The 27571-nt window shown below is 35.2% G+C and overlaps 1 protein-coding gene across 4 annotated transcripts in view; it reads right to left on the minus strand.

Moving 5' to 3' along the window:
- FNDC3A (fibronectin type III domain containing 3A) overlaps positions 1 to 27571 on the minus strand; it is a 162873-nt gene that overhangs the window by 94387 nt on the left and 40915 nt on the right. For all 4 annotated transcript variants that reach the window (XR_009536732.1, XM_060129009.1, XM_060129010.1 and 1 more), the window contains one exon: positions 6914 to 6989. Coding sequence is in view for 2 of the 4 variants with exons in the window: in XM_060129010.1 (XP_059984993.1) it covers positions 6914 to 6989 (76 nt within the window). In the remaining 2 variants the exon portion in view is untranslated. The remainder of the gene's footprint in view (positions 1 to 6913; positions 6990 to 27571) is intronic.

Genomic DNA, 27571 nt, shown 5'->3' on the forward strand with positions numbered 1-27571 from the left:
GCCACCCAGTCTATGGTATTCTGTTATGGCAGCCCTAATGGACTAAGACAAGTGTCTACATAGTTCTGCCCCATCTAATGACTTTAGGACTTAAGTGCTAGGAAGGAAAGGGAAGAAAGGAGAGGATCTCAGTATCACAGTAATAAACTCCTTTTGTGCTTAATTGACAAGAGTCAGTTTCAGAAAGGAACTCTGATACACATCATCTATATGGTACCAGTGCAATTAATTTTTTAAATCAAAATGTATAACTTTGTATTATTCCTGTTAAATTTTATCCTATTGGTTTTGACCTATCATTTCAATATATTGTGATCTTCTTGAGCTTGGCTTTTACTTAATGTTATTAGTTGTCCTTGGTAACTGTCTGATACCTGGTAACTTTATAAATGTGTCATTTATTTTTGTCAAAGCTATTGATTAAAAGTGCACAGAAAGAGAGCCCTAAAGAACAAAGTCCTCTTTCTGACTTACTTCACTGTGTATGACAGACTCTAGGTCCATTCACCTCACTACAAATAACTCAATTTCATTTCTTTTTATGGCTGAGTAATATTCCATTGTATATATGTGTCACATCTTCTTTATCCATTCATCCGATGATGGACATTTAGGTTGGTCCCATGTCCTGGCTATTGTAAATAATGCTGCAATGAACATTGTGGTACAGGACTCCTTTTGAATTATGGTTTTCTTAGGGTATATGCCCAGTAGTGGGATTGCTGGGTCGTATGGTAGTTCTATTTTTAGTTTTTTAAGGAACCTCCATACTGTTTTCCCTAGTGGCTGTATCAATTCACATTTCCACCAACAGGGCAGGAGGGTTCCATTTTCACCACACCCTTTCCAGCATTTATTGTTTCTAGATTTTTTGATAATGTCCATTCTGACAGGCGTGAGGTAATACCTCACTGTACTTTTGATTTGCATTTCTCTAATGATTAGTGATATGGAATCTAAAAAAAAAATGGTACTGATGAACGTAGTTGCAGGGCAGGAATAAAGATGTAGACACAGAGAATGGACTTGAGAACACGGGGAGGGGGAACCGTAAGCTGGGTGAAGTGAGAGAGTGGCATGGACATATATACACTACCAAATGTAAAATAGATAGCTAGTGGGATGCAGCCGCACAGCACAGGGAGATCAGCTCAGTGCTTTGCAATGACCTAGAGCGGTGGGATAGGGAGGATGGGAGGGGAGGGGATATGGGGACATATGTACGCATATGGCTGATTCACTTTAGTGTACAACAGAAACTAACATAGTATTTTGAAGCAATTATACTCCAATAAAGATCTATTTAAAAAAAAAAGAATAAAGTCCTGGATAATATAACATAAGACAAAGCTTTAGACTGGCAGTGGGCCAGGGACGAAATTCTGTTTTATCTTCCCATAAAGATATATAAGAAAATCTGTCAAATAATCTTGAGGAAATAAGGAGTGTTTGCTTATTCAACTTTTGTCTCTTACTGAATACTGAATGAATGGATGAAGAATATGAGGTCCTCATTTGTGCTGAAATGTAACTGTGGAAGCAACGTTGCAAAACAAATCATCAAAATGTAGATCTGGTTAATCCATGATCAACATAATTAGGGTTTATATATCTGATGTAGCTTTTTGGCTTTTATGATTCCACAGATATAAACAATATGTCAAAAAGATATGGTGTAATAATAATCTCTATGACTAATTATATTCCAAATCCTCTGATGGATAGACTCTTTCACACACACACTCTCTCTCTTTACACAAACAAGCATAAGACAGGATGTAAAAATAATCACTAAATTGCTTAATGTAATCTGACTGATGTAATAGTAAGCAGCAGAGCTGAAACTCAACCCAGGTAGCATTTGCTTAACTACTGCCTTATTAGATTAACAAAATTGAACATTCATCAATATCTTTCTCTCCTAAAGTATATCATTCGAAGGGACCAGGGCATATAAAAACTATTCAATCATAGCTGGTTTATATATTCTTTTTTTTTTTAAAGATAACTTTGTATCTTGCACGGACAGCATGGAATCATACCACAGTAGAAGTCCCATAACAATGCAAAACCACTAGATATTTAATTAATAAATTCTTATTATTTAGTCCTATTTATTCATTTTGAGATGTCATGGAAGAAGGGGAAAAAAAGAAAGCCATACCTGCCTCTCAATAAGCAGGATTTTTAGATAAAATTTTTTGTGTATATAGACTCCATTTGCTTGGCACATGGAAATGCTCAAGAAAGGTTAGTTTTTTCTCTTTCTCATTCAACTTAATTAAACATTTACTGAGCATTCTCTATGTGCTGGGCGCTATGCAAGACAGGAGATTAACAAACACGTCAAACAATTTCTGCCCTCAATGATTTCTGTATGTGTATCGGGGGTAGAAGAGGCGAGAAACTGAAGAAAGATCTTGTCTGCAAACACTTCACAGAACAGATAATGTCTGAAGGATGGGTACCAATTTACTGCCAGGAAAGCCAGCTCTACAACAGGGATCTTAAGAGTTCACCACATACTGTCTACAAAATGTGCTTCTAGGACATCACCAGTAAGCCAAATTCAGAAACTTCGGTTAATTCTCTATTCTGTGTACCTCCCCACAAAACAAAACTAAGAAGGGCAGTCTTTAGCACTTGTTACAAAGATCTATTAATACTAAACCTTAAGATTTATTCACATAATAAATTTTTACATTCCTATGCACAATTACCAAGCAAAAATGAATTTCCATAATATCATTATAAAAAAAACAATTTGTTGACATGCTATCAATCCAATCACTAAAAAAATCCAAAAAACATCAAGTTGTTAGATGTTTCAAAATAACTTTTAATAGAAAAAAAAAAAGAGATTCAAGGTAGTACTTCAATTTCAAAAGTAATGAGGTATTTGTGCTAAAACCCATTAACAGTGACTTAAGATGGCAAAAATGAGGTATAGGTTAGAATCAGATAGTATAAATAAATCTAACCAATGAGCAGAATGGCAAACTGAAAGGTAGTAAAAGGCAGGGAGCTACACTTTTATATATTTAAGAGTTGTGCATTGTCTAAAAGGACATGAAATAAGGCAAAAGGTAAGTTAAGATAGACATCAGATCCTGTATTAGAATCAGAAAGAATGATATGGAACAATAAAAAATGATCACATTAAATAAACAAAGTATATTATTTTCATCATAAATATGAAACATATTTTAAAAAACAAATATTGAAAAGTCCTTGTTTCTGGCCCATAACAATTTCTTTTCTTTTCTTTTTTTTTCTTTCTTCTTTTTTCGGGGTGAAGGCAAGAGAGAGAAGCTATGCAATGCATTTAAAAGAATACTTGTTACATTTTATTGAACATTTCTAGGTGTTTGAAGTAGGGAGATTTTCAGATTAACAGGTGAGCACATGGTAACAGAAAACGAAGACTTCACTGATCCTTCCAAACTGTAAACTGGATATTAACTCTATTGTATAATCTCCTTCAATGGCTCTTCCTCACCTTTATAATAAAGTTCTTAGTATGGTAGTCAAGCCATTTCAAGAGGTGACTATATTTTCAGATTCATCTCTGTCCATATCCCCTTTATACAACTTTTTGTTTTGTTTTGTTTTTAGCTATTCCAATCTCTTTGCAGTTATTCAAATAAATCAAGTTGCTCTTTCCTTCTGTTGCTTTTGTACGCTATTCTCTCTGCCTAAAACACTTTCTTGAGACCCTTTTGTCCATTTGGCCAACTGGTATTTTCCTGAAAGACAAGGACGTGTCACTTTTTCTTTGAAGGGTTTTTTCCCTGACATAATCACTCTGTGATTAGTCCTCCTATGCTCCCACAATACCCTATGCATGTTTCTAATGATTCTTTTTATATTGTACAATTGTTAATTTTCCCCCCTTTCCCCTACTACACTGTGTTCCTGAATGGCAGGAACTGTGTCATAGTCTTCTCTGAATCCCTTGCAGCTGGTACAGTATACCTCAGCAGAGACTTTGTAAATTCATGAAAAAAGTATTAGCAGTTTTATCTATCTAAGCAGTATGCTATACAGTAGGAAAAAGGTAGTATATTGAGCTCTGCCCATAACTAGCTGTATCTCACAAATTCTGAACCTCCAATAAAATAGGGGAATTATTTAGATCTCTAATATTCCCTGTGATTCTTTAACTTAGTTTTGGTTTCTATAAATTCTTGATAGGTAATAAAACTGCTTTAAAAAGCACAGCCTTTAATTCAAATGCTTATTAATTTACACTGGATTTATCTCAATTCTTTAGGTTTTACTACAGAGGTTTTCTTAGTATAGTGGCTGTGAAAAGAAAAGCTTTCCTAACTTGATGGCCTTAGGCACCCTATTTTTCTGTCAGTTTCATTGGCACATGATTTTCCTCCCTTAACACTTTCTCTTTTTCATATATTGCAGCCACTTCTACCTATACTCTTACTTTTTACCTAGCTCAAGAACTAGGTCAAGAAGATGACTGCCATGTGATAGAAATAGTGATGGCAAAGAGCAAAAAAAGGGAGGAGAGGATGAGCCCCAGCAGTCCTTAGCCTTTTCTTGTCCTGTCTTCTCTTGCTTGGACTGAGGGCATGCTGGTCTTCACAAAGACTTCAACCCAGTCTCTTGTTCACTACTACCTTTCATCTATATCCCATCTTTTAATTTTGGACAAACAAAAACATAAAGAGAGGAGAGCCTTTTACTTTCTGTATGGTTCCCGCTAAAGTTTCCTGTGTTTTTAAAACTCTGCCCAGTAGTAATTTTAAAACAAAGTCTCCACTCTTATAATCTGATGTATAGAGAGAAGAGTCTCCGTTTTCTCCTGAAGCAAAGAAATGTGTCCCTGCATAAAAATCCTTCACATGATAGTCAATTCTTATTATTAGGATACTGTTAGCACTACAGGCACATTATAAACTAGATACGCTTTTTTGGTTCTGATTGAAGGGATAAGTGCCACATAAAAAATCAATTAAATTGATTTTATGAGGGAAGGGGTTTACAAATTACACTTACAAATTGACTTTTAAAATATAAGATATTTAAAATTCAACGTCTGGTTATCCAATTGCAATGATCAGTTTTTGCATTTTAAGTCACACTAAAACAGTAATGAGTATCCTCATTTGCAGATGTGTTTGAAAAGACCAATGTTATATTAGTTAAAATGCTTCCATCATAAACAATATTTATTGAAAACAATATGAAAAGAGATGTACAAATAAAGCTAAGGTGTGTGCTCTACTAAAAACTTACATTCTAAGAGGTACCCAGTATAAAAATGAAGTTATTTTTATGAAAACCTAATTGACAAGTAAAGATAGGCAAAGTTTATTATACTGTTTATGAATTCTACTACCTGGTTTCTTTTAAGCTCATAATATGCGGACCATTCCTATTTGTGAAGTTACCAAATAACTGCCGCTCAAAGGATTTAAATTAACTTAGAGAAAGTGCTAACTCTAAGACATGTAAGGTTTAAATGGCAGGTTAAAAGTTTTAATTGTAATTATTGAGCTAACTGCTTCTCTAGAAAGAGTTAGATCTATTTCTTCTTTGCTTGCATTGACTTGACAGCCCAGGTTAAATGGGGGGGAGGTATCATGAGTCCTGGTTTGCCTGGGACAATCTTGGCTGACACTAATTGTTGTGGAGTAATTGCTAGGGTCCACTTTCACTCTTAAAGTATCCTGGTTTGGATGATAAAGCATACGGTCTCCCCACTTCTAACGTGCTCTTTTCAAATGAAAGTAGTAACTATTAGATAGGTACCCAATATGTGGAAGGCCAAGAACTGAAGGGAATACAAAGGAATGTAAGAAATGCTATCTGCCCATAAAGTCCTTATTAAAACTTAGCCGGAGAGACTGAATACACATTCCAAGTTAAACACACAAATTTAAATGGCTTTTCAAAATACTAACTGGAAGAAATGTTACAAAAAAGTACATTCTTGCTAAATGAATGGCACAATAATTGGTGTTTTGGGCTTTCACAGGAGATGGGGTCACTTTCTATTAAACACCGCTACAGTACCCACCATCACCACTTACTCAGTGCCTTATATGTGCCAGGTCTGGTTTAGAGTGCTTTATAAACATATTAGTCAACCCTCACAATTATCCTATGAGGTGTGTTATTATGCACAGGGATAGGAATTTTACTGAGAAACGTACCTGATAGAGGTTAAATAACATGCAAAAGTTCATACAGCCAGTTAAGTGGCAGAGTTGGGGTTTAAAACCAGGTTCTCTAATTCCAAAGCTAGTGACCTTTTTATTGCTCTCATCTTCACACAGAGTGGTGGTTCTCAGCTAGGGGTGATTTTGCCTCCCAGGGAACATTTGGTGATATCTGGAGACATTTTTGTTTGGCACAAATGTGTGTGTGTGTGTGTGTGGGGGGGTGTTGGCTAGTAAGTAGTGTGGAAGGGATGCTTACTAAAGACTTTATAAAAAACCTTTTAAAGATAAGATCTGAGCTCAGTCTGGAAACATCTGGATAGGCTGGGGGTAGTGGTGATATGGGTAAATTCTAGATAAGAAGAAGAATACAGTAAGTACAAGAAAGGTTCAGAGACAGTGAATAAACCAACTTAGCAAGATTGAAGGGAAACAGTATTGAAAGGAAAGTGGGAAGCAAGCAAAAGATGAAATGATCTTTCAAAAAGACTAAGGAACCTGAACTAGATTCACTGAAGATTTCTGAGCAGGGGAGTGACATTAGAGTAGGATTAATCAAGAAACCAGGGCAAAGAGACTAATTAAGATGCTACTGTAATAGTTAAGCCATAAAGTATTCAGAGTTTGTGCCTTGTGGTGGTAGTGAGAAAGAAAGGAAGAAACTGCAAGCACATATACTTTTATGTATCATAAATTTTAGTCTTGTCTCAAATGACAATAACCATTCTTACCTGTAATGCACTGAAACTGTCCATCTTCTCTTCTTATTGTAAACGCTTCCCCTGGGTTAACTTGTACCAGGATAACCTTAAAATGAGGGGAAGAAGTATTAATCAAAGGGGCAACAGAGTAAATCAGTATATCAAGATATTAAATGTTGCTAGTAAGAGAGTAGATGTGAGCTATTTAATCATATGGAACTGGGAAGGAAAATGGGGATTACACATTTGTTGAAAGTATTAATTACTTCATTTTTCTGGAGGTCAGACTCAAGCCAAAAGTAAGGGAATAAAAAAAGACAGTGGCACAATTTTATTGGAAAGTCAATAAATTTCACTCTGAAACAAAGATGGAGTTAAACTACTGAATATTTGGATCATCTATGCCTACTTCACCAATTGTAAAGTATTGTGTTTTTCTAAAAATAAAGTATAAATTGATAGGTAGAGAATAAGATGGCACCCCTGAATTAGTATGACATCTCAAATTAGCAATATATTTAAAAATATGTTAAATTAATCCCATAATTTTGAGTAGTTTTATTTTTATTTTATAGGTAATACACACTAATCTTATGACATCTGAAAAACAGAAAAACAAAAAACTGGAAAAAAACTGAAGTCCCTCCATCCTAATAAACATTGTTAGCATTCTCATAAATTTTTTAGTCTTGTTCTCTATGTATAGGCTTAATTTCCCCCCTTAAATATAAGGGGGAAAAATAAGACCTCCAATTCTGTGTCTTTTTTTGGTTTAATATTAAAAAAAGACTTTTCCAATGTTATTATTCAAAGTCTGTCATCGAATGTTTATACCATAAACTACTTAACCATTCTCTTAATTAAAGAATTTAGGTAGTGAGCATTTTGGTATGTAGTTTTCCCATCTCTATAATTAGTATTGTTTCCTTATGATATACTCCCAGAAATAGAATTCCCTTATCTGTTGCTAAACTATTTTTTAAAAGGGTTTTACAAATTCACATTCCTCCTCAGTCTATGAGAACACCATTTAACCACATTCTCTGCACCCCTAAAAATTATAGTTTTAAAATCTTTGCTACCTTGATAGATGAAAACAGTATATTACTATCGTTTAATTTGCACTTTTTTGATTATTAACGAGGTTAAATTCTATCTTTACATTTGCTACTGGCTCTTTTGTAAACTGGTTGTTGTCATCTTTCTTTATTTTTGGGGGTCTTAAATGTTCTTAGCAATTCATATGAATTCTCTGAATAATAATGGTAGTAATAATAATAATATACTATATTATGCTGCAAATATTTTCCCATTTTGTCTACTCAAATTTTTTAATTGTTTATTTTCCTGTAGCCAATGTTACCTATTTTTTCCTTTGTGACACCTTCTATTGCTTCTAAATTTAACTTGTGGCTGGCTATCAAGCACTTGAAATGTGGCTTGTCTTTGTCTGTATGGAGATGTGCCATAGGTGTAAAATACACACTGGATTTCAAAGATTTAGTACAAAAGAACCCAACCATGTAAAATATCTTGTTGTTAATTTTTATATTGATTACATATTGAAATAATATTCTGGACATACTGGGTTAATAAAAATTATTACAATTAATTTTTCCTGTTTTTACTTTTTAATATGGCTACTAAAATTTTTTAAATTACTTATGTGATTGGCATTATATTTCCATTGGACAACGCTGACCTATAGGTTTGATTAAAAATGCTAGTTTTTCTTTTCTTCTAGTTTTATATAATTGCTTATATTTAGTTCTTTAATGCACCTCAAATTTATCTGGAGAAGATCCAAAAGTATTTTTTTTCCTTAGAGAGCTAACCAATACAATCTGCTAAATTTAAGATAGCTCCTTTAGCACACAATATACTCTTCTGGCCTGTCTCATCCATAACACTGTCTACTTTGGCAAAAGTAGCTTAGGAAATATGTTTTTATTTTAATCATTTTAAACACTGTAACCTTAGAAATATGTTTTCTGATGGTGTACCTCGATTACTGCTCTTCTTCAAACATTTCTTTGACATTGACTGGTGATAAGTGCTACGATAGGAGAAGTTAAGCACTATCAGAGCACACAGGACCAAGTACTTAGTCTGTTACCTGAGCATGTGTGTGTATACATGTATATGCACGTGTGTGTGTGTTTGTGTATTTAATGGCTTTCTAGAGAATGTAAAAGTTAAGCTGAGTCCTGAAGACTGAGAAGGAACTAGCTAGGCAAGAAGAGTGGGAAGGCCTTTAAAGTATAGAGAAGAGCAAATGCAAAGCTCCAGGAAAGGAAACGTCATCAATAGTTTATCAAATTCAATGAACCAAAAGAAGTTCTGTAGTTCTATATGGTTGGAGAATGGGGCAGGCGGAGATAAGGGTTGGGGAAATGATGGAGGAAAAAGGTTAGAAATATGGCGAAAGGTAGACAGGAGTTGGGTTAAGAAGGGTCTTGTGAGCCATTCTAAGGGCAAGGAAGAGTTACGTAAGCAGGTAATACTATGGTGGATCGCCCTGGCTGCAGTGTAGCAACCAGATATAGGAAGAACTCTTCATCAGGAGGTTACAACAGTCATCTAAGTAGGCTTCTTTTAATACATTAATTTCTATTTTCAACTTTTATTATTTCCTTTCTTCTGTTTTCCTTAGGCTTACCATGTTGTTTTTCTAACTTTTTCAGTTGAATACTCTATTTTATTCTTTCTTTAGTAATATATGCACTTAAAACCATGAATTTTACTCAGTTTAACCATAGAGAATATTTTCACTATTGTTTTTTAGATTTTCTGCCATTTACTTCTTCATTCCCTCTGTGATCCAACAGTTGTTTTAAAGAAAACTTACAATTTTGAAAGTGGGCTGGAGGATTTTCAGTTTGTTTTTATTTCCAATACATTTTTTTATCAATCTCAAACAAATCCATGGTTCTTTAAAAATTTTTTTAACCCACTATGTTTCTTTCACTCCTTTCCTTATTAGTGTTAGAACTTAGTAGAGGTAGTGAATTACTAAAGGATGATACCTGAGGCCAGCACTGGGTTAAAGCACAGGAGGTCTTAACCTGGGGGCCATAGATATCTATTCAAAGGGTTTGTGAACCACACAGAATTATATATGAAATTCTCTGTAGGTATTACAATTTTCTACGGAAGGGTTCACTATTTTCATTAGATTTCACTAAATTCTTAATGCGGTTCAAGACCCAAAGTAGTGCTTACTGTGTCACACTATGCTGTCTGCTTTACATGTATGTTACCTCTTTTAATTATGATCCTTTATCAGTACTGGTTGTACTATGGAATTCTATAAAATACTAATAATTCCTGTGATGAATTCATTCACTACAAAGTTGGGAAAAAGAAATAAAACTAAGAAAACCAAACATGGTACACATACAACTGATATATCCTGATATTAAGTAAAAAAGGATAAACTCTTTTAAATTATAATAAGACGTTCAGGAAAATGGTAGGAGGTTAAATTTATTCATTTATCTAAAAATCATTTATTAAACACCCACTGTGTGGCACCTACTCTTATATGCGCTATGGACATCAAGAATAAAAATAAATCACAGTCCAAGGACTCAAGGAATACACAGTCTTGTGAGGGAAACAGGCAAGTACTCAGTCAATTAACTGTACAGTGTAATAAGAGGTGTAACAGAGATATGAACAATGTACTATAGGTTCCACTCAGCCCACAATGATGAGGGAAGATTCCTGGAGGAGATGATAGCTACATAATGTTCAGAGGGACAACCAAGAATTAACAAGCTAAAGATGGGGAGAGAACATTCCAGAAGAGAGCACACATAGCATGTATGAAGTCATGGGGGTGAAAGAGATCACGGATATATATATATTTTAAACATCTTTATTGGAGTATAATTGCTTCACAATGGTGTGTTAGTTTCTGCTTTATAACAACGTGAATCAGTTATACATATGTCCCCATATCTCTTCCCCCTTGCGTCTCCCTCCCTCCCACCCTCCCTATCCCACCCCTCTCGGTGGTCACAAAGCACCAAGCTGATCTCCCTGTGCTATGCGGCTGCTTCCCACTAGCTATCTACCTTACGTTTGGTAGTGTATATATGTCCATGCCACTCTCCCACTTTGTCCCAGCTTACCCTTCCCCCTCCCCGTATCCTCAAGTCCATTCTCTAGAAGGTCTGTAAATTGATCACGGACAATTTGAAAATGGGAAGAAGTATGGCATAGCTAAAGTCTAAACTAGTTTGAGAAATGCAATGGAAAGAGATAAAATTGGGAGGATAAGCAGGGGCTAGATCATGAAGATCCTTAAATATAAAGCTAAGGAGTTAAACCTTTAGGCAAGGCTATTAAACAGGGAAGGGTCATATTCAAATTTCATCTTTACCCCAACTTTTATTCTGTAATATTTCAAATGTACAGAAAAACTGCAGGACTGATTCAATGAATGCCCATATACCCCTCACCTAGATTCACCAATTGTTAATGGGTTGCCATATTTGCTCACTCTCACACTCACTCTTTTTTTGATATACCATTTTAGAATACCTGAGTGGTGTTAAGTTTGATCACTTGGTTTTAGGTGATTATCTCTTAGATGTCTCTATTATAAAGATACCATTTCCCTTTGAAAGTAATAAACAATCAATATGGTTGGTGATACTTTGAGACTCTCTGAATATTCTATTCCCTAACAGTCTTTCACCCAATGGTTTCAACAATTACTACCAAACATTATTGTGGTAGCTGTAAAATGGCAATTAAAAAAACCCCATTCTTTCTGTAGTTACTAGTTAGCATTCTTCTATTAAGAAGAGACTTCTTTTCTGAATTCTTCCCCTTATCCTACACCCCAGCTTTACATGTTTCTTAGTATGAGTATGGGCTCATGGATTCTTTTAAAAATCAATGTTATTATAATCCATTAGTGTCACTATTAATATTTTCAGTGAGGTGAAATTCACATATTAATTATAAATCAATATTAAAGTGTACAATTCTAGGCATTTAGTACATTCACAATGTTGTGCAACCACCACCTCTTCTAGTTCCAAAACATTTTACTACACCACTTCCATTAAGGAATCACTCTACTTTTTCCCTCTTTAAGACCCTGATAACAACCAATTTGCCTTCTGTCTCTATGGATTTACCCATTTCTATGTATCATATAAATAGAATCATACAATATGTGATTTTTTATGACTGGTTTCTTTCACTTAGCATAACGTTTTTAAGGTTCATCCAGGCTGTAGCATGTATCAGTACTTCATTTTATGGTTAAATAACATTCTACTGTATGGATATACTACAATTTATGTATCCATTCAGACCCTGATAAACAACTGGACTGTTTTCAACCTTCTGGTTATTGAGAATCGTGCTATGGTAAACATTTATGTACAAATATTTGAGTTCCTCTTTTCAATTTTGGGGGTATGTACCCAGGAGTAGAACTGCTGGGTAATATAGTAACGCTACATTTAACTGTTTGAGGAACCACCACATGCTCCTTATGCAGCTGCATCATTTCACACGCCCAGTAACAATATACAAGGATTCCAATTTCTCTAGACTCTTGCCAATGCTTGTTATTTTGATTATAGATATCCAGTGGATATAAAGTAATATCTCATTGTGATTCTGATTTGCATTTCCCTAACATCCCTGACAAATGATGTCGAGCATTGTATCATGTGTTTCTTGGCTATCTGTATATCTTCTTGGAAGAAATGTGTATTCAAGTCATTTGCCCAGTTTAAATTGTGTTGTCTGTTTTTGTTGAGTTGTAAAAGCTCTTCATATACTGTGGATACTAGACCCTTATCAGATACAAGATTTGAAAATATTTTATCCCATTCTGGAAGTTGTCTTTTCACTTCCTTCATAATGTTCTTTTCTTTTCTTTTTTTTTTTTTGGGGGGGGGTACGTGGGCCTCTCACCATTGTGGCCTCTCCCATTGCGGAGCACAGGCTCCGGATGTGCAGGCTCAGTGGCCATGGCTCACGGGCCCAGCCGCTCCGCGGCATGTGGGATCTTCCCATACCAGGGCACAAACCTGTGTCCCCTGCATCAGCAGGCGGATTCTCAACCACTAAGCCACCAGGGAAGCCCCATAATGTTCTTTTATGTACAAACATTTTTAATTTTGATGAAGTACAATCTATCTAATTTCATTTTGCTCTTGTTGTTGCTTGTAAGTTTGGTGTCATATCTAAGACTCCACTTAGAGTCCAAGGTCATGAAGATGAACTCTTCCTTTCTTCTAAGAGTTTTATAGTTTTAGCTTATTTAGGTTGTTGATTCATTTCAGTTCCCTTTTCTATATGGTGTGAAGTAGTGGTGTAATTTCATTCTTTTGCGTGTAGATATCCAGTTGTCTCAGCACCATTTTGTGAAGAGACTATTCTTTCCCCACTGAACAGTTTTGGCACCCTTGTCTGAAACAAACTGGCCACAGAGATACGGGTTTATTTGTGGACTCTCAATTCTATTCCATTGGCCTATATATATCTATTCTTATGCCAGTACCATACTATTTTGACTACTGTAGCTTTATAGTAGGTTTAAAATCAAGAAGTGTTAGTTGTTGAACAACAACTTTGTTATTCTTTTTCAAGACTGTTTTGGCTATTGGGGCCCCTTGCAATTCCATATGAATTTAAGGATCAGCTTCTTCATTTCTGCAAAAAAGGCTGCTGGAATTTTAATAAAGATTGTATTGACTCCGTACCTTCCTTTGGTCAGTGTTACCATCTTTACAATATTAAGTTTTCCAGTCCATGAACATGGGATGTCTTTTTAATTAGTTAAGTCATCTTTAATTTCTTTCAGCACATTTCTGTAGCTTTCCACATACAAGTCTTTCACCAACTTGGGAATATTTATTTCTATGTATTTTATTCTCTTGGATGCTACTGTAAATGGAATTATTTTCTTAACTTCGTTTTCAGATTCTTCACTGCTGATGTGTAGAAACAGAGCTGCATTTTTTTTGTTGATCCTATACCCTGCAACTTTGCTGAATGTGTTTATTAGCTCTAGTCATTTTTGTAAGGATTCTTTGGGATTTTCTTTTCAAAAAAATTTTTTTTCTTTTTTGAGGTGGACCATTTTTAAAGTCTTTATTGAATTTGTTACAATACTGCTTCTGTTTTGTTTTTTTTGGCAACAAGGCATGTGGGATCTTAGCTCCCTGACCAGGGATCGAAACTGCACCCCCTGCATTGGAAGGTGAAGTTTCAACCACTGGACCACCAGGGAAGTCCCCTGGGATTTTCTACATAAAGGATCATGCCATCTGCAAACAGACAGACCTTTGGTTAGACTAAGCAAGGAAAAGATAGGACCCAAATCAAAATTATAAATGAAAGAAGAAACATTACAACTCAACTGATACCACAGAATTACAAAGGATCATAAGAGGCTATGAACAACTATATGCCAACAAACTGGACAACTAAGAAGAAACAGAAAAATTCCTAGAAACATACACCTTACCAAGACTGAGTCAGGAAGAAACAGAAAATCTGAGCAGACCAGTTACCAGTAAGGAGATTAAATCATTAATCAAAAATCTCTCAATGAAGAAAAGCCCAGGAGCAGATGGCTTCACTGGTGAATTTTACCAAACATTTTAAGAAGAACTAATGGCAATCCTTTTCAACCCCTTCCAAAACACTGAAGAGGAGGGAATACTCCTAAACTCATTTTATGAGACCAGCTTTACCCTGATACCAAAGCCAGAAAAGGATACTACAAGAAAAGCACACTACAGGCCATTATTCCTGATGAATATAGATGTAAAAATTCGCCACAAGATACTAGCAAACCAAATTCAGCAGCACATTGGAAAATTCATTTGCGAGACGAAAGCTGAGCTAAAGGCAATGAATAGCAGAATGAATAATGCAGAAAAACGAATAAGTGATCTGGAAGATAGAATAATGGAAATCATCCAATCAGAACAGCAGACAGAAAGCCAAATTAGAAAAAAAATAAAAGCAATATAAGAGACCTACGGGATAATATAAAGCATGCCAATCTATGCATTAATAGGAATTCCAGAAGGAGAAGACAGAGAAAAGGATATTGAAAATATATTTGAAGAAATTATGGCTGAAAACTTCCCAAACTTAAAGAAACAAATATTCAGACACAGGAAGCACAGAGGGTCCCAAACAAGATGAACCCAAACAGACCTATACCAAGACATATAATCAAAATGGCAAAAGTTAAAAAAAAAGAGGATTCTAAAGGCAACAAGAGAAAAACAAAGAGTTAATTAAAAGGGAACCCCCCATAAGGCTATCAGGTGATTCCTCTACAGAAATGCTGCAGGCCAGAAGGGAGTGGTGAAATATATTCAAAGTCTTGAAAGGGAAAAATCTGCAACCTATAATACTCAACCCAGCAGAATTATCATTTAGAATAGAAGGAGAGAGAAAGAATTTCTCAGACAAGCAAAAACTAAAAGAATACAGTAATACTAAACCTACCCTAAAATAAATATTGAAAGGTCTTCTCTAAGTATAAAAGAAGCAAGAAGATACAGAAAAGAGGAAATCACAATTGGAAAGTAAATCACTTAAATAAGCCAGTATACAAATCAAAAAAAATCTATTTGTGAAAGTAATGATAAACACAAGGAACAGCAAAAGGATAAACGTGAAGATGTAAACGAGGACATCAAAATCATAAAATATAGAGGAGGAGAGTAAGAAAATGTAGATTCTTCTTTTTAAGAATGCGTTTGAGACTATATGATTATCAGTCTAAAGCAAGCAGATGGAGGAAGGGGTTAACATACTTGAAAAACAGGGTAACCACAAATCAAAGTCAGCAGTACATTAAAAGGACTATTCATCATGATCCTGGGCACAAGGATGGTTCACCATACACAAATCAACACACATGATACATCGCCTTGACAGAATGAAATTAAAAAGATCATCTCAATAGATGAGGAAAAAGCATTTAACAGAATTCAACATCTGTTCATCATAAAAGCTCTGAACAAATTAGGTATAGAAGGAAAGTATCTCAACATAATAAAAGCCATATATGACAAGCCCATGCAATCAATGGTGAAAAGTTGAAAGCTTTTTCTCTAAAATAAGGAACAAAACAAGGGTGCCCACGTTTACCACTCCTTTTCAACACAGTACTAGAAGTCCAAGCCAGAGCAATCAGGAAAGAAAAGGTAATAAAAGGCATCAAAATTGGAAAGGAAGAAGTAAAACTGTCTCTTTTGGCAGATGACATAATTTTATACACAGAAAATCTTAAAAGACTCCACCAAAAAAACTGTTAGGTCTAATCAACAAACTCACTGAAGTTGCAGGATACAAAATTCTCATGCAAAAACAGTATCATTTCTATACAGTAACAGTGAACTATCTGAAAAAATTTAAAAAACTATCCCATTTACGATAGCATCAAAAACAATAAAATACTTAGGAATAAACTTAACCAGGGAGGTGAAGGATCTCTACGTTGAAAACTACAAAACATTTATGAAAGAAATCAAAGAAGACACAAATAAATGTAAAGGTAACCTGTGTTCATGGATTAGAAGAATATTGTTAAAATGCACACGCTACCCAAAGCTATCAATAGATTCACTGTAATCCCCATGAAGATTCCGATAGCATTTTTTTTATAGTAGAAGAAAATAATCCTAAGATTTATATGGAACCACAAAAGACCCCAAATAGCCAAAGCAATTCTGAGAAAGAGGAATGAAGTGGGATCCATCACACTTCCTGATTTCAAGCTGTAGTGTAAAGATATAGTAACAAACAGTATGGTACTGGCATAAAAACAGAAACACAGACCAATGGAACAGAATCAAGAGTCCAGAAACAAACCCATGCATATATGGACAACTAACATTTGACAAGGGAGCCACATATACCCAATGTAGAACCCACAGTCTCTTCAATGAGTGGTGCTAGGAAAATTGGATAGTCACATGTAAAAGAATGAAACTAAGACCTCTATCTTACACCACTCACAAAAATTAACTCGAAATGGATTAAGTACTTAAATGTAACACCTGAAACCATAAAAATCCTAGATGAATACATAGGAAAAAAGCTCCTTGACATGGGTCTTAGCAATGAGTTTTTGGATATGACATCTAAAGCACAAACAATAAAATCAAAAATAAACAAGTGGGGCTTCCCTGGTGGCGCAGTGGTTGAGAATCCGCCTGCCGATGCAAGGGGACACAGGTTTGTGCCCCGGTCCGGGAAGATCCCACATGCCGCGGAGCGGTTGGGCCCGTGAGCCACGGCCGCTGAGCCTGTGCGTCCGGAGCCTGTGCTCCGCAACAGGAGAGGCCACAACAGTGAGAGGCCCACGTACCGCAAAAAAACCAAAAAAACCAAAAAAACCAAAAAACAACTAGTGGGAGTACATCAAACTACAAAGCTTCTACATGGCAACAGAAATGATCCACAAAATTAAAAGACACCCGATAGAATGAAAAAAAATATTTGCAAATCATATAACTGATAAGGGGTTAATATCCAAAATATATAAATAACTCCTACAGCTCAATAGCAAAAAACCAAATAATGGGACTTCCCTGGTGGCGCAGTGGTTAAGAACTCGCCTGCCAATGCAGGGAACACGGGTTCGAGCCCTGGTCCGGGAAGATCCCACATGCCACAGAGCAACTATGCCCGTGCACTACAACTACTGAGCCTGCACTATAGAGCCTGCGAGCCACAACTACTGAGCCCGCGTGCCACAACTATTGAAGCCCGCGCGCCTAGAGCCCGAGCTCTGCAACAAGAGAAGCCACAGCAATGAGAAGGCTGTACACCGCAACGAAGGGTAGTCCCCACTCACTGCAACTAAAGAATGCCCATGTGCAGCAATGAAGACCCAATGCAGCCAAAAGTAAATAAATTTATTAAAAAAAGACAAAAAACAAATAATGCAATTAAAAATGAGCCAAGGACCAGAATAGACGTTTTCCCAAAGATATACAAATGGTCAACAGGTACATGAAAAGGTGCTCAACATCATTTATCATTAGGGAAATGCAAATCAAAACCATAATGATATTATCTCATACCTGTCAACATGGCCATCATTGAAAAGACAAGAGACAACAAATGCAGGGAAGGATGTAGAGAACCCCTGTGCACTATAGATGGAAATATAAATTAGTGCAGCCACTATGGGAAACAGTATGGAAATTCCTCAAAAAATTAAATAGAACTACCATATAATCCAGTAATTCCACTTGGGGGTATATATCCGAAGGAAATGAAAACACTATGTCAAAGAGAAATCTGCATATTTTCACTGCAGCATTATGTACAATAGCCAAGACATGGAAACAGCCTAAGTGTCCACTGACGAATAAGAATGGATAAAGAAGTTGTGTTATACATACACAAATACACACACACACACACACACACAGATCCTACACGCGGCAATGAAGATCCCGCATGCTGTAACTAAGACCCATCGTGGACAAAATAAATAAATAAATATTCAAAAAAAAAGGAAAAAGAATTCCATTCATTGTTAAGAAAAATCCTTGAATTAAAGTTTACTTTCTGGTACTTCCCTGGTGGCACAGTGGTTAAGAATCCGCCTGCCAATGCAGGGGACATGGGTTCCATCCCTGCTCCAGGAAGATCCAACATGCTGTGGAGCCACTAAGCCCATGCACCACAAAGCCCATGCCTGCGCTTGACAGCCTGTGAGCCACAACTACTGAAGGCCGCGCACCTAGAGCCCATGCTCTGCAACAAGAGAAGTCACCACAATGAGAAGACTGCGCACAACAAAGAGTAGTTCCTGTTCACCGCAACTAGAAAAAGCCTGTGCGCAGCAACGAAAACTCAATGCAGCCAAAAATAAATACATAAATTAATTTTAAAAAATTTACCTTCTGACTTCAGTAGAACCAGTACTTATTTTTTCTTTTTATAGGAAATGTATCATAAAGTGCTATGTTTCTACTTAAATATAATCTGAAATATTTGTTTGGTATAAATTTCAAGGTAAAATATAATGGCATCACTTTCATTAGGGACTTTCATTAAAATTATCATATGGGTTTCTGGAAGGTGTGGAGGAAAGCAGTTATAAATTCAAATTAATGTATACTGATAGAAATGGGTATTTTAAATTCTGCATTGGTAGTCTTTAACCTTCACCAGAGTAATTTTCACTAACCAGACATTTAAATAAAAATTAATATCTCAAAAAAATCAAAGAAAAACTTAGAAAAGATTGAAAATTAATATATTAACTGTCCTACTGAGTGAGAAAAGGTAGAGCTAATTCAAAGAAAATAAAAGGAAGGAAAGAGCAGAAACAATGAAAACAAAGAAATGCTGGAGGATGAGAAAACAGCTCTAACAGGAATCAGAGTGAACCAAGACAAAAATTGCAAGAGGAAAAAATAGTCACCTTTTCCACCTTGGGGATGTTTTTTCCCCCAAGGAGATTCTCAAACCTTGGGAGATTTTATGCAAGTAGATGACTATAAAATGCATTTTTAAATTCTAGGAACTTACCTCTCTACACAGGTTTTATTTAAGGGAATAGTAAAATTATGGCTCTTCTCCCAAGATCTTTCCAAGGCTGGCTCATTATTACTCAGGTACCTCAAATGTCATCTCCTCAGAGATCTTCCTTGCCCACCAAATTCTAGGGTATATATACCCTCACACATTTTCTAACAAATCAATCTGTTTTATTTTTTAAGTGCTAGCACTTATCACTATCTGAAATTATTTTGTGCAGTTATTTGGTTAGTTGTTTACTGAGCCATTTCCACTCCACTAGAACAAAAGCTCCCTGAAAGCAAATACCTTGACTTTTCTTATAAACATATGCTAAAGCCTGGCTCATAATAGGTTTTCAAGAAACTTTTATTCAATGAATAAACAGCTGAACAGTGAGGACTGGGAAGTATGTGAAATTCATTCAACAAACATTTCTTGAGGTCTTATTACAGTGTAAGGCTCTGTTCTAGGTAATGGAGCTACAGTAGTAAACAAAACAGAACAAAAATATCTGCCTTCATGTTACGGCAGAAAAAGAAAGTCTATAGGATTCAAGTTATGCCACTGAGTAATACCAACTGAGATAATTATTTTTAAAGGTCTAAAGAAAATGTAGACCGATTAGAAGAAATTAAACATACATATGTATGTATGTGTGTATGTATGTATGTATGTGTGTATGTATGTATGTGTGGTTAAGAATCACTTAATTGTTGCCAACATCACAGATCAAACTGGGGCTACTTTGTAATAAAGGCGCCTGACTGAATTCTAAGCCTACTCATAGGTTTCTGGCAAATAATCAACAGAGATTTTTGTCTAGCTTCAAAATGCAGAATTCACATACCTTCAAATTATCTGGATTCCTATGCCATTTTACATTCATCTGCATAAATGCAGTAGAATTTTCCATATCTCATCATAAACAATAGTACAATGCGATAAGGAGAAAGACAACAACCACATATGATAGTTATTTTACCTGAGATAAAATATGCCCCCAAACTGTTTCCAGCACTGCCATAAATGAATTAGTGCAGCTTCTTGACATATATAATCTAATTTGGTGAACACAGAAATCTTGTAAACACAGTAACTCTCAGAATTGTGACAGGTGAGGAACCCTGGCAAATTATCCATCATTTTGTGTTTCTTATCATTGATGTCTCTATTAGCATAGGGAAATATTACACAGCACATTCCACAAATACAGTATCATAAAATGATTATGAAGTACTTGATTGGACTTTTGAAAATGAGATTCTTCAACATCTTCAAATTTCACAAAAACAAATGATCATACTTGTATGTATCTCAAATGCACTGCTGATCTTCCATTTCCTAACCCCTTTAAAAATTCAGAGTTCAGACCTGACAGTTTCATTACACTCCATAAAATCACTAAATATGTTCTCTTCTCCACTCAGTTTCTTTCATTTCTTACATCCCCATATCCACGGTGCCATGCTCAAGACCTCACTCAGCTTGCAGGATAGATTAGCCAGGCAGTTTTCTTTTGTCATTCTTTAGTGAAAACGCTTTTAATGCCTGGTTTCAATTAACAGTGTCACCAGGGGGTGAGTAGACAATTGATAAAAGCAATTGCCTGAATATGTGCCAATTGTTCAACTTCTAGCATTCTGAACAGAGATACGTAGAGCTATTGAACATTTTAAGTGTATTCTGAACTTAAATATTCAGTACTACTAATATTTACATTACTTCTTGAATAACAGAGAAACATATGCTTGAAACATATGTTTTGGATAAGATGGCTACCACTGCGCCACCAGGGAAGCCCTGGATAAGCTGGCTACCACCAAACGGCAGATTAAAGTTGACAATGACTGTAAATAATGCCATACCATGTAGATTTTTAAATTATTCTTACAAGTAGGCTATGATGATACGTGGAAATATTTATACAAAATGTTACATTAAACAGTAACACAGAAAAGTACTATAATGAAAATGTCACTGATTAAAGCTATAACCATGCCTAGTATATACATTAATGAAGACTAGAAAAATCTAGAAAAACGTAATTAAAATTTAATGCTCCCTGTATTCCCTAATAAATAATTAAAAATATACAGTGGCTTGGAGAAGTTATGGAAGAAGACAGACAACATTTAAGAGGCTCAAATATAAAATTATTTCCTTAGAGAAAGAAAGAATTTTCAAAAAAAGCAAGATAGCAGAAAAAGACGTCTCTGGAGTAAGGAAAGAAAGAGAAGGACCAAGGTGCATAGACAGATATCAGAAATCAGCAAGCCTGACATAAACACCTCTAAACAAACAGGGCATACAGCCTGGGAAAAGTTAGAGCTAAGGAAACCTGAGCTATCATTTAGTCCAATGTAGATTTATTTTTTTAAAAGTAAAATAAGAGATTATTGGTGTTATTGAAAAAGTTACTTCATTTTACAAAACCATTCAAACAACTGTTCTCTTATGGAAAACTCCCAGTGTAGTGGACTTAAAACTTAATTTATATCAGCTAACCACTTAAATGAGGCAAATTCAAATGAGCATTTACAATTAAAAAATATAGGACTTAGGTACCACCTTAGAATCTGTACTACATAGAAGTGCCAAAATTAATTTATTTATACTTTGTTATACAAAAAATTGACTTTATTCAAATGTCAGGGCATAATCGTTTATTAATAATATTTGCATATATTATAAAGGAAACACAATGAGTGAACAATTTTTAAAAAACATAAACACCTAGGTATAAATTGTACCTTGTCATTTAATTTTCAATCGCTACTAATCATTGCTAAATATAACTTTGAAAATATTCTTTTGCATTTCAAAAATACAAAATTCCTTGGCCATGTACTTCAATTTTACTGAATTGTTGTTAAAGTTCTTTACATGTAAAACGAGAATAGGAAAAAGAGCAATCTTTCATATGACCCATGGCACCAATAAAGTGTATTAGATGAGAAAATGTGCACTAGATGAAAAGGAATACTTCTTAGAATCACTCTGAAATTTTCAAAACAATATGTACATATTTAGGTCTATTTCCAGGGGGTAAGGAGTCCGGTGTTTTTCCCCTAACCTGAATCCCATGGAAATAATCAGTTTTCTAATGTAATTACTCATAAATTCCTAAGATGGCCATCAGAAAAACCATGTTATTATTTATTGTTCCAGAAAGTACCACTACTTTAAATCCTAAAGGATTTAATAAAAGATATAAGGTTAGTGTTAATATTCTATATATAATCTCTAAAGGAAACAACAGAAAAAAAAAGCCAAATTATTATAAGTAATTTGTTCTGTGGAGGTAACAAAAATTTAACTTTTGAATTTAGGAAATCATTTTAAAGTTTGTTTCTACTGTTAAACTCTAACAGTTTAAATTGTTTATTCTGAGGGATATATACCTATGAAACATTAAGGATGTATTAATTTCTAAAAATGTTCACCTGTATTTTTATAAAAATAACCTACAAAACCAAATATAATCATTGAAAAAAATAAAGAGGAAAATGTTTACGGACAGCATCAATTTGTGTATATAATTTAATTTTTTCCTCTGTACGTCAAAGGACACACAACTTGCATTCCTCACTGTACATTAAGACTGACACTAAGTTAGGTCTGAGGAGAACAAAGCAAGTACCTCACAGCTCTATTTCTGAAACTCAGTAGAGGGTTTGGCAGACAGAACAAGAAATCAACCCAGAAATCAAAAACATATATACATGCTTTCCAGTATTTACAGATGTATTATCTTGGCTATCGTATTAGTTTGCTAGGGCTGCCATAACACAGTACCAAGTCTGGGGAACTTGAACAAAAATTTGTTTTCTCATAGTTCTGGAGGTTAAAAGTTCAAAATTGCTTCCTCCTGAGGCCCCTCTCCCGTGTAAATGGCTGTATTTTTCCTGTGTTTTCACATGGTCCTTCCCTCTATGTGTGTCTGTGTCCTAAAATCCTCTTATTATAAGAACACCTGAACAAAACTGTCTGGAATGTCTAATCCTTTTCCCTCTTCCTTATCCAACTGCTTCTTCATGCTTTTGGTCTAGGGTACCAACTTAAAGAGGTTTAGAGTAATAATAAAAGGAAAAATCCTATGGGCCTGGTACCCTTAAATAATAGTTAACATACCTTTAGCAATGTAGTTTCCCAATCTGTGGTTGAAAGCCTTCAAATTAACTCAATACTCATGGGGTTGCTGTGATGACTAAATGAGTTAACATATGTCAAGTGCTTAGGACAGCAACTGGCATGTTGTAAGCACTATTTATGTATATTAGCTGTTGTTACTGTAAGCACTGTATGTGTAGCTCTTAGTATTACTATTTTTATCAGTGCAGATCTGCTGCTGTAAGAATTTGCCCTCTAGCTTAGAAGAAATGGACTAATTTACACAAAACAGAGAGAACACACACAGGACACAATATTTATGAAATTTCTCCTGAACTGGTGCTGGACATCTGCCTGCCTCTTACTTCCCATATTTTCCTGTACTGCCCACCCTATAGCTTTCCAGCTATCCATCTGCTTTATTCCTTTCAATCTAGTGTTGCATAGTCAATACTTTCATCTTCATTTCCTGGTCTGTGATTTATTTCCTATTCTCTAGCACGATATTTGATTCACACTTGACTTTGCTGACATTTTCCTATGAGGAACAATTTCCTTCTTCAAGAAATACTACCCATCCTTCAAGATGCTGACACCCTAAAGCAGAGTTAGATTATTCCTGTATTAGAGCCCACAGCACTTTGTACATCGTTCTGTAATAACATTTAGCACATGATTGTGTTCACTTGTTTGCATGTTGTCAGCTCCACTACATGAGCCCTTCTTGACTTCAGTCTATTTATTTTAATACGCAGTTACAGAGACTATAGAAGTTAAACAAATGTTTGCTGAATTAACTACTGTCCAGTCTCTGAATAGCTCCTAAATCTTTTCCTCTGGCTCTGAGAACAGGGCTAGCTGACAGAACTTTCTGTGATGATGGAAGTGTTCTATCTTGGTGCTGGTAAGAGCCTCTAGCTATATTTGGCTATATATGGTCTGTATATGTACACAAGTGCTACTGAGCATTTGGAATGTGACTAGTAAGAATGAAGAACTAATCTTCTTTGATCTTATTTAATTAGTTTAAATAGCCACATGTAGTTAATGGCTACCATATTAGGGTATATCTCTAGATTCCCGAAGCTCCAAAATTATATTTCCAACTAATTTCTGAATTTATTTACCTTGATAAACTGCAGGCGCCCAACCTTATTATGTCTAAATTTGAACTCATTATCTGATTTTCCTAAGAAATTAAGCTGGGAAATTCATTTCATAAACAAGTCTGAATTATTTAAACATCAACGGGATATTAAACTGACTTCACTATAAGAATTTTCAATCATGCTTCGTACTTCACTAGATCCTGTTAATCTGTAGATGAGCTGGCTGATGTAATATATTTCAGCTGAAGTCTAAATAGAGATTAATAATTGTAAATAAAAGGACAACTATCAAACTAATGAATTTGAGTTTAGTTTTTAGTCCTATGAAAGAAAATCACTTTCAAACTCAGCTAAGAATACATGCTTGATACCAGCATACAAACAATTGAGATCTGTCAACCATCTACTCATTTATTTATTTGACAAATAATTAATAAGCAAATACTATATGTTAGGTACTTTTTGCAGAGTTGAGGACATAAGGATGAATCAGTAAGGGAGATAGTTACAGCCAATTACAATGCTAAGCTAGAATACAAGGTATAATTTGTGATAACTAGAAAATACTTAAAAAATTTTTTTTTCTTTTAGGCTCATTTGCCTTCACAATTTCTTTTTAGAAATAAAAGTACTATAACAGAAAAAATATGAATTTGTAATCAGGCAATTCTATATTGAAACTCTACTCTATTGCTTAATAAATGTGTGATTTTTAGACAAATTTACCTCCATGAGCTTTAGTGTCTTTTCTAAAATACAGTGTTTTTGAAGGATTAAGGGAAACACTATATATAAAATGCCAGCACAGTGCCTAACATACAGTAGACCCTCAAAAATAATATTTCCTTTAAATCCAGTAAAAAGGGAATCCTAATTAATAATGTATTCTGTGGAATACTTCATTTACTGACAATGGTAGAAAAGTGATGTAATATCCCCCCCCCACCAAAAATATATATAGACAATGGACGTACACATGTGACATTCAGTTGTTTGTGTGCACATCACGCCATGCCTTTGTGTGTACATATGTGACTAAGGATTTGCATCTTCACCTACTTCGGAATGGCTTATGAAAAGATCTGTCCTTCATTCTCTTACTAATCCTACTAAAAAGGGTTATACCTGCACAAGTGCGCCCTGTATTCCATTGAAGATTTATGTGAGGGTTGGCAACAATTAAATCTTTAGTTTCTAAAGCCAGTCCTGCTAAAAGGTCATATTTACATTTTTCTGTTTTAAATAAAATGAAATTATGTTTAAAGAAAATTATATAGACTTCGCAATAATTAACATATCACTGTCACTTCAAATTTCTATTCTTTTGGGTTTGCATGTCCATATATTTTTAATCATTCCATTGTTCTTTAAAAACTGACATTCAAAATAAATTCAGTGTGTCAAGGGGATGATTACAACATCACCAGCTAAAAGCTGTGTTTTTTACTTTACTGTTAACAAAGCATTTGCACACTTATTTATTTTGTTGATCTTAGGATTGAGTTAAAAATGTGAATTCACTGTTCATATAGATTATACTCAAATGATATCATATACCACCTGAACATGAACACTCCCAGTATGAAAATGAACTAATTTATCTTTTTAATAAAAATTACTGCTTTATGTTTTTTGTTGTTGTTGTTGTTTTTTGCGGTACCGGGCCTCTCACTGTTGTGGCCTCTCCCGTTGCGGAGCACAGGCTCCGGACCCGCAGGCTCAGCGGCCATGGCTCACGGGCCTAGCCGCTCCGCGGCATGTGGGATCCTCCGGACCGGGGCACAAACCCGCGTCCCCTACATCGGCAGGAGGACTCTCAACCACTGCGCCACCAGGGAAGCCACACTGCTTTACGTTTCAAAAGCAAAACAAAAAGTTTATATGCCGACAGTCTCCTCACAGAAAAGTTTTCTTACATAAACTGCATCAGTATTTTGAAATCAATTCATTATGCTCATTAAAACTCAAACACACAAGTTTTTATATTGAGATTTAGAATTAAAGTAATGAGAAATACTCAGACTAAATGTCTTACAACCTGAGAGGATCAAGTAAAAAAGAGTTGCTTAAATAATTCTAAGTTTCAAAAGTATTATGACGAAAAAGTCATACGGATGACAAATACTATTAGGTTATTTTAAACTTTGCAATAAATTATTCTAATAATAAGTGTTTATGTATGAAATAGTATCATTTCAAATATATTAACAAATTAACTAAAATGTATACTGAGAACACTGTTTAAAAATGAATGCTAGGGCCTTCCCCTGTGTGCAGTGGTTAAGAATCCTCCTGCCAACGCAGAGGACACAGGTTCAAGCCCTGGTCTGGGAAGGTCCCACATGCCACAGAGCAACTGAGCCCACGTGCCCCAACTACTGAAGCCCGCGCGCCTAGAGACCATGCTCTGCAACTAGAGAAGCCACCGCAATGAGAAGCCCGCACACCGCAATGAAGAGTAGCCCCCCACCTCCGCCACAACTAGAGAAAGCCCAAGTGCAGCAACAAAGATCCAATGCAGCCAAAAATAAATAATAATTTTTTAAAAAAAAGAAAAGAATGCTAATTAGTGCCTGAAAAGACTTATTTTCTTTCCAGTGTCTTACAATAGCCTGTCATAGCTTTCCTTTTTCCTAATGTACCTTCTAAAATTTCCACATTTATATTTACTGACAATGGTAGAAAGGACTGATCATTCTTAAATAATCTCTGAAATTCTACAGTCAAATTATAAAGACTTTAGACTAGTAAAAAAAAGAAGTTATACAATCTCCATAATTAGCCAGACTCATCAAGAAAAAAAGGGAGAAGACGCAAATCAACAAAATTAGAAATGAAAAAGGAGAAGTAACAACGGACACTGCAGAAATACAAAGGATCATAAGAGATTACTACAAGCAACTACTATGCCAATAAAACGGATAACCTG

This window comes from Lagenorhynchus albirostris, chromosome 18, assembly GCF_949774975.1.
Source record: "Lagenorhynchus albirostris chromosome 18, mLagAlb1.1, whole genome shotgun sequence".
Classification (NCBI taxonomy): Eukaryota; Metazoa; Chordata; class Mammalia; order Artiodactyla; family Delphinidae; genus Lagenorhynchus; species Lagenorhynchus albirostris.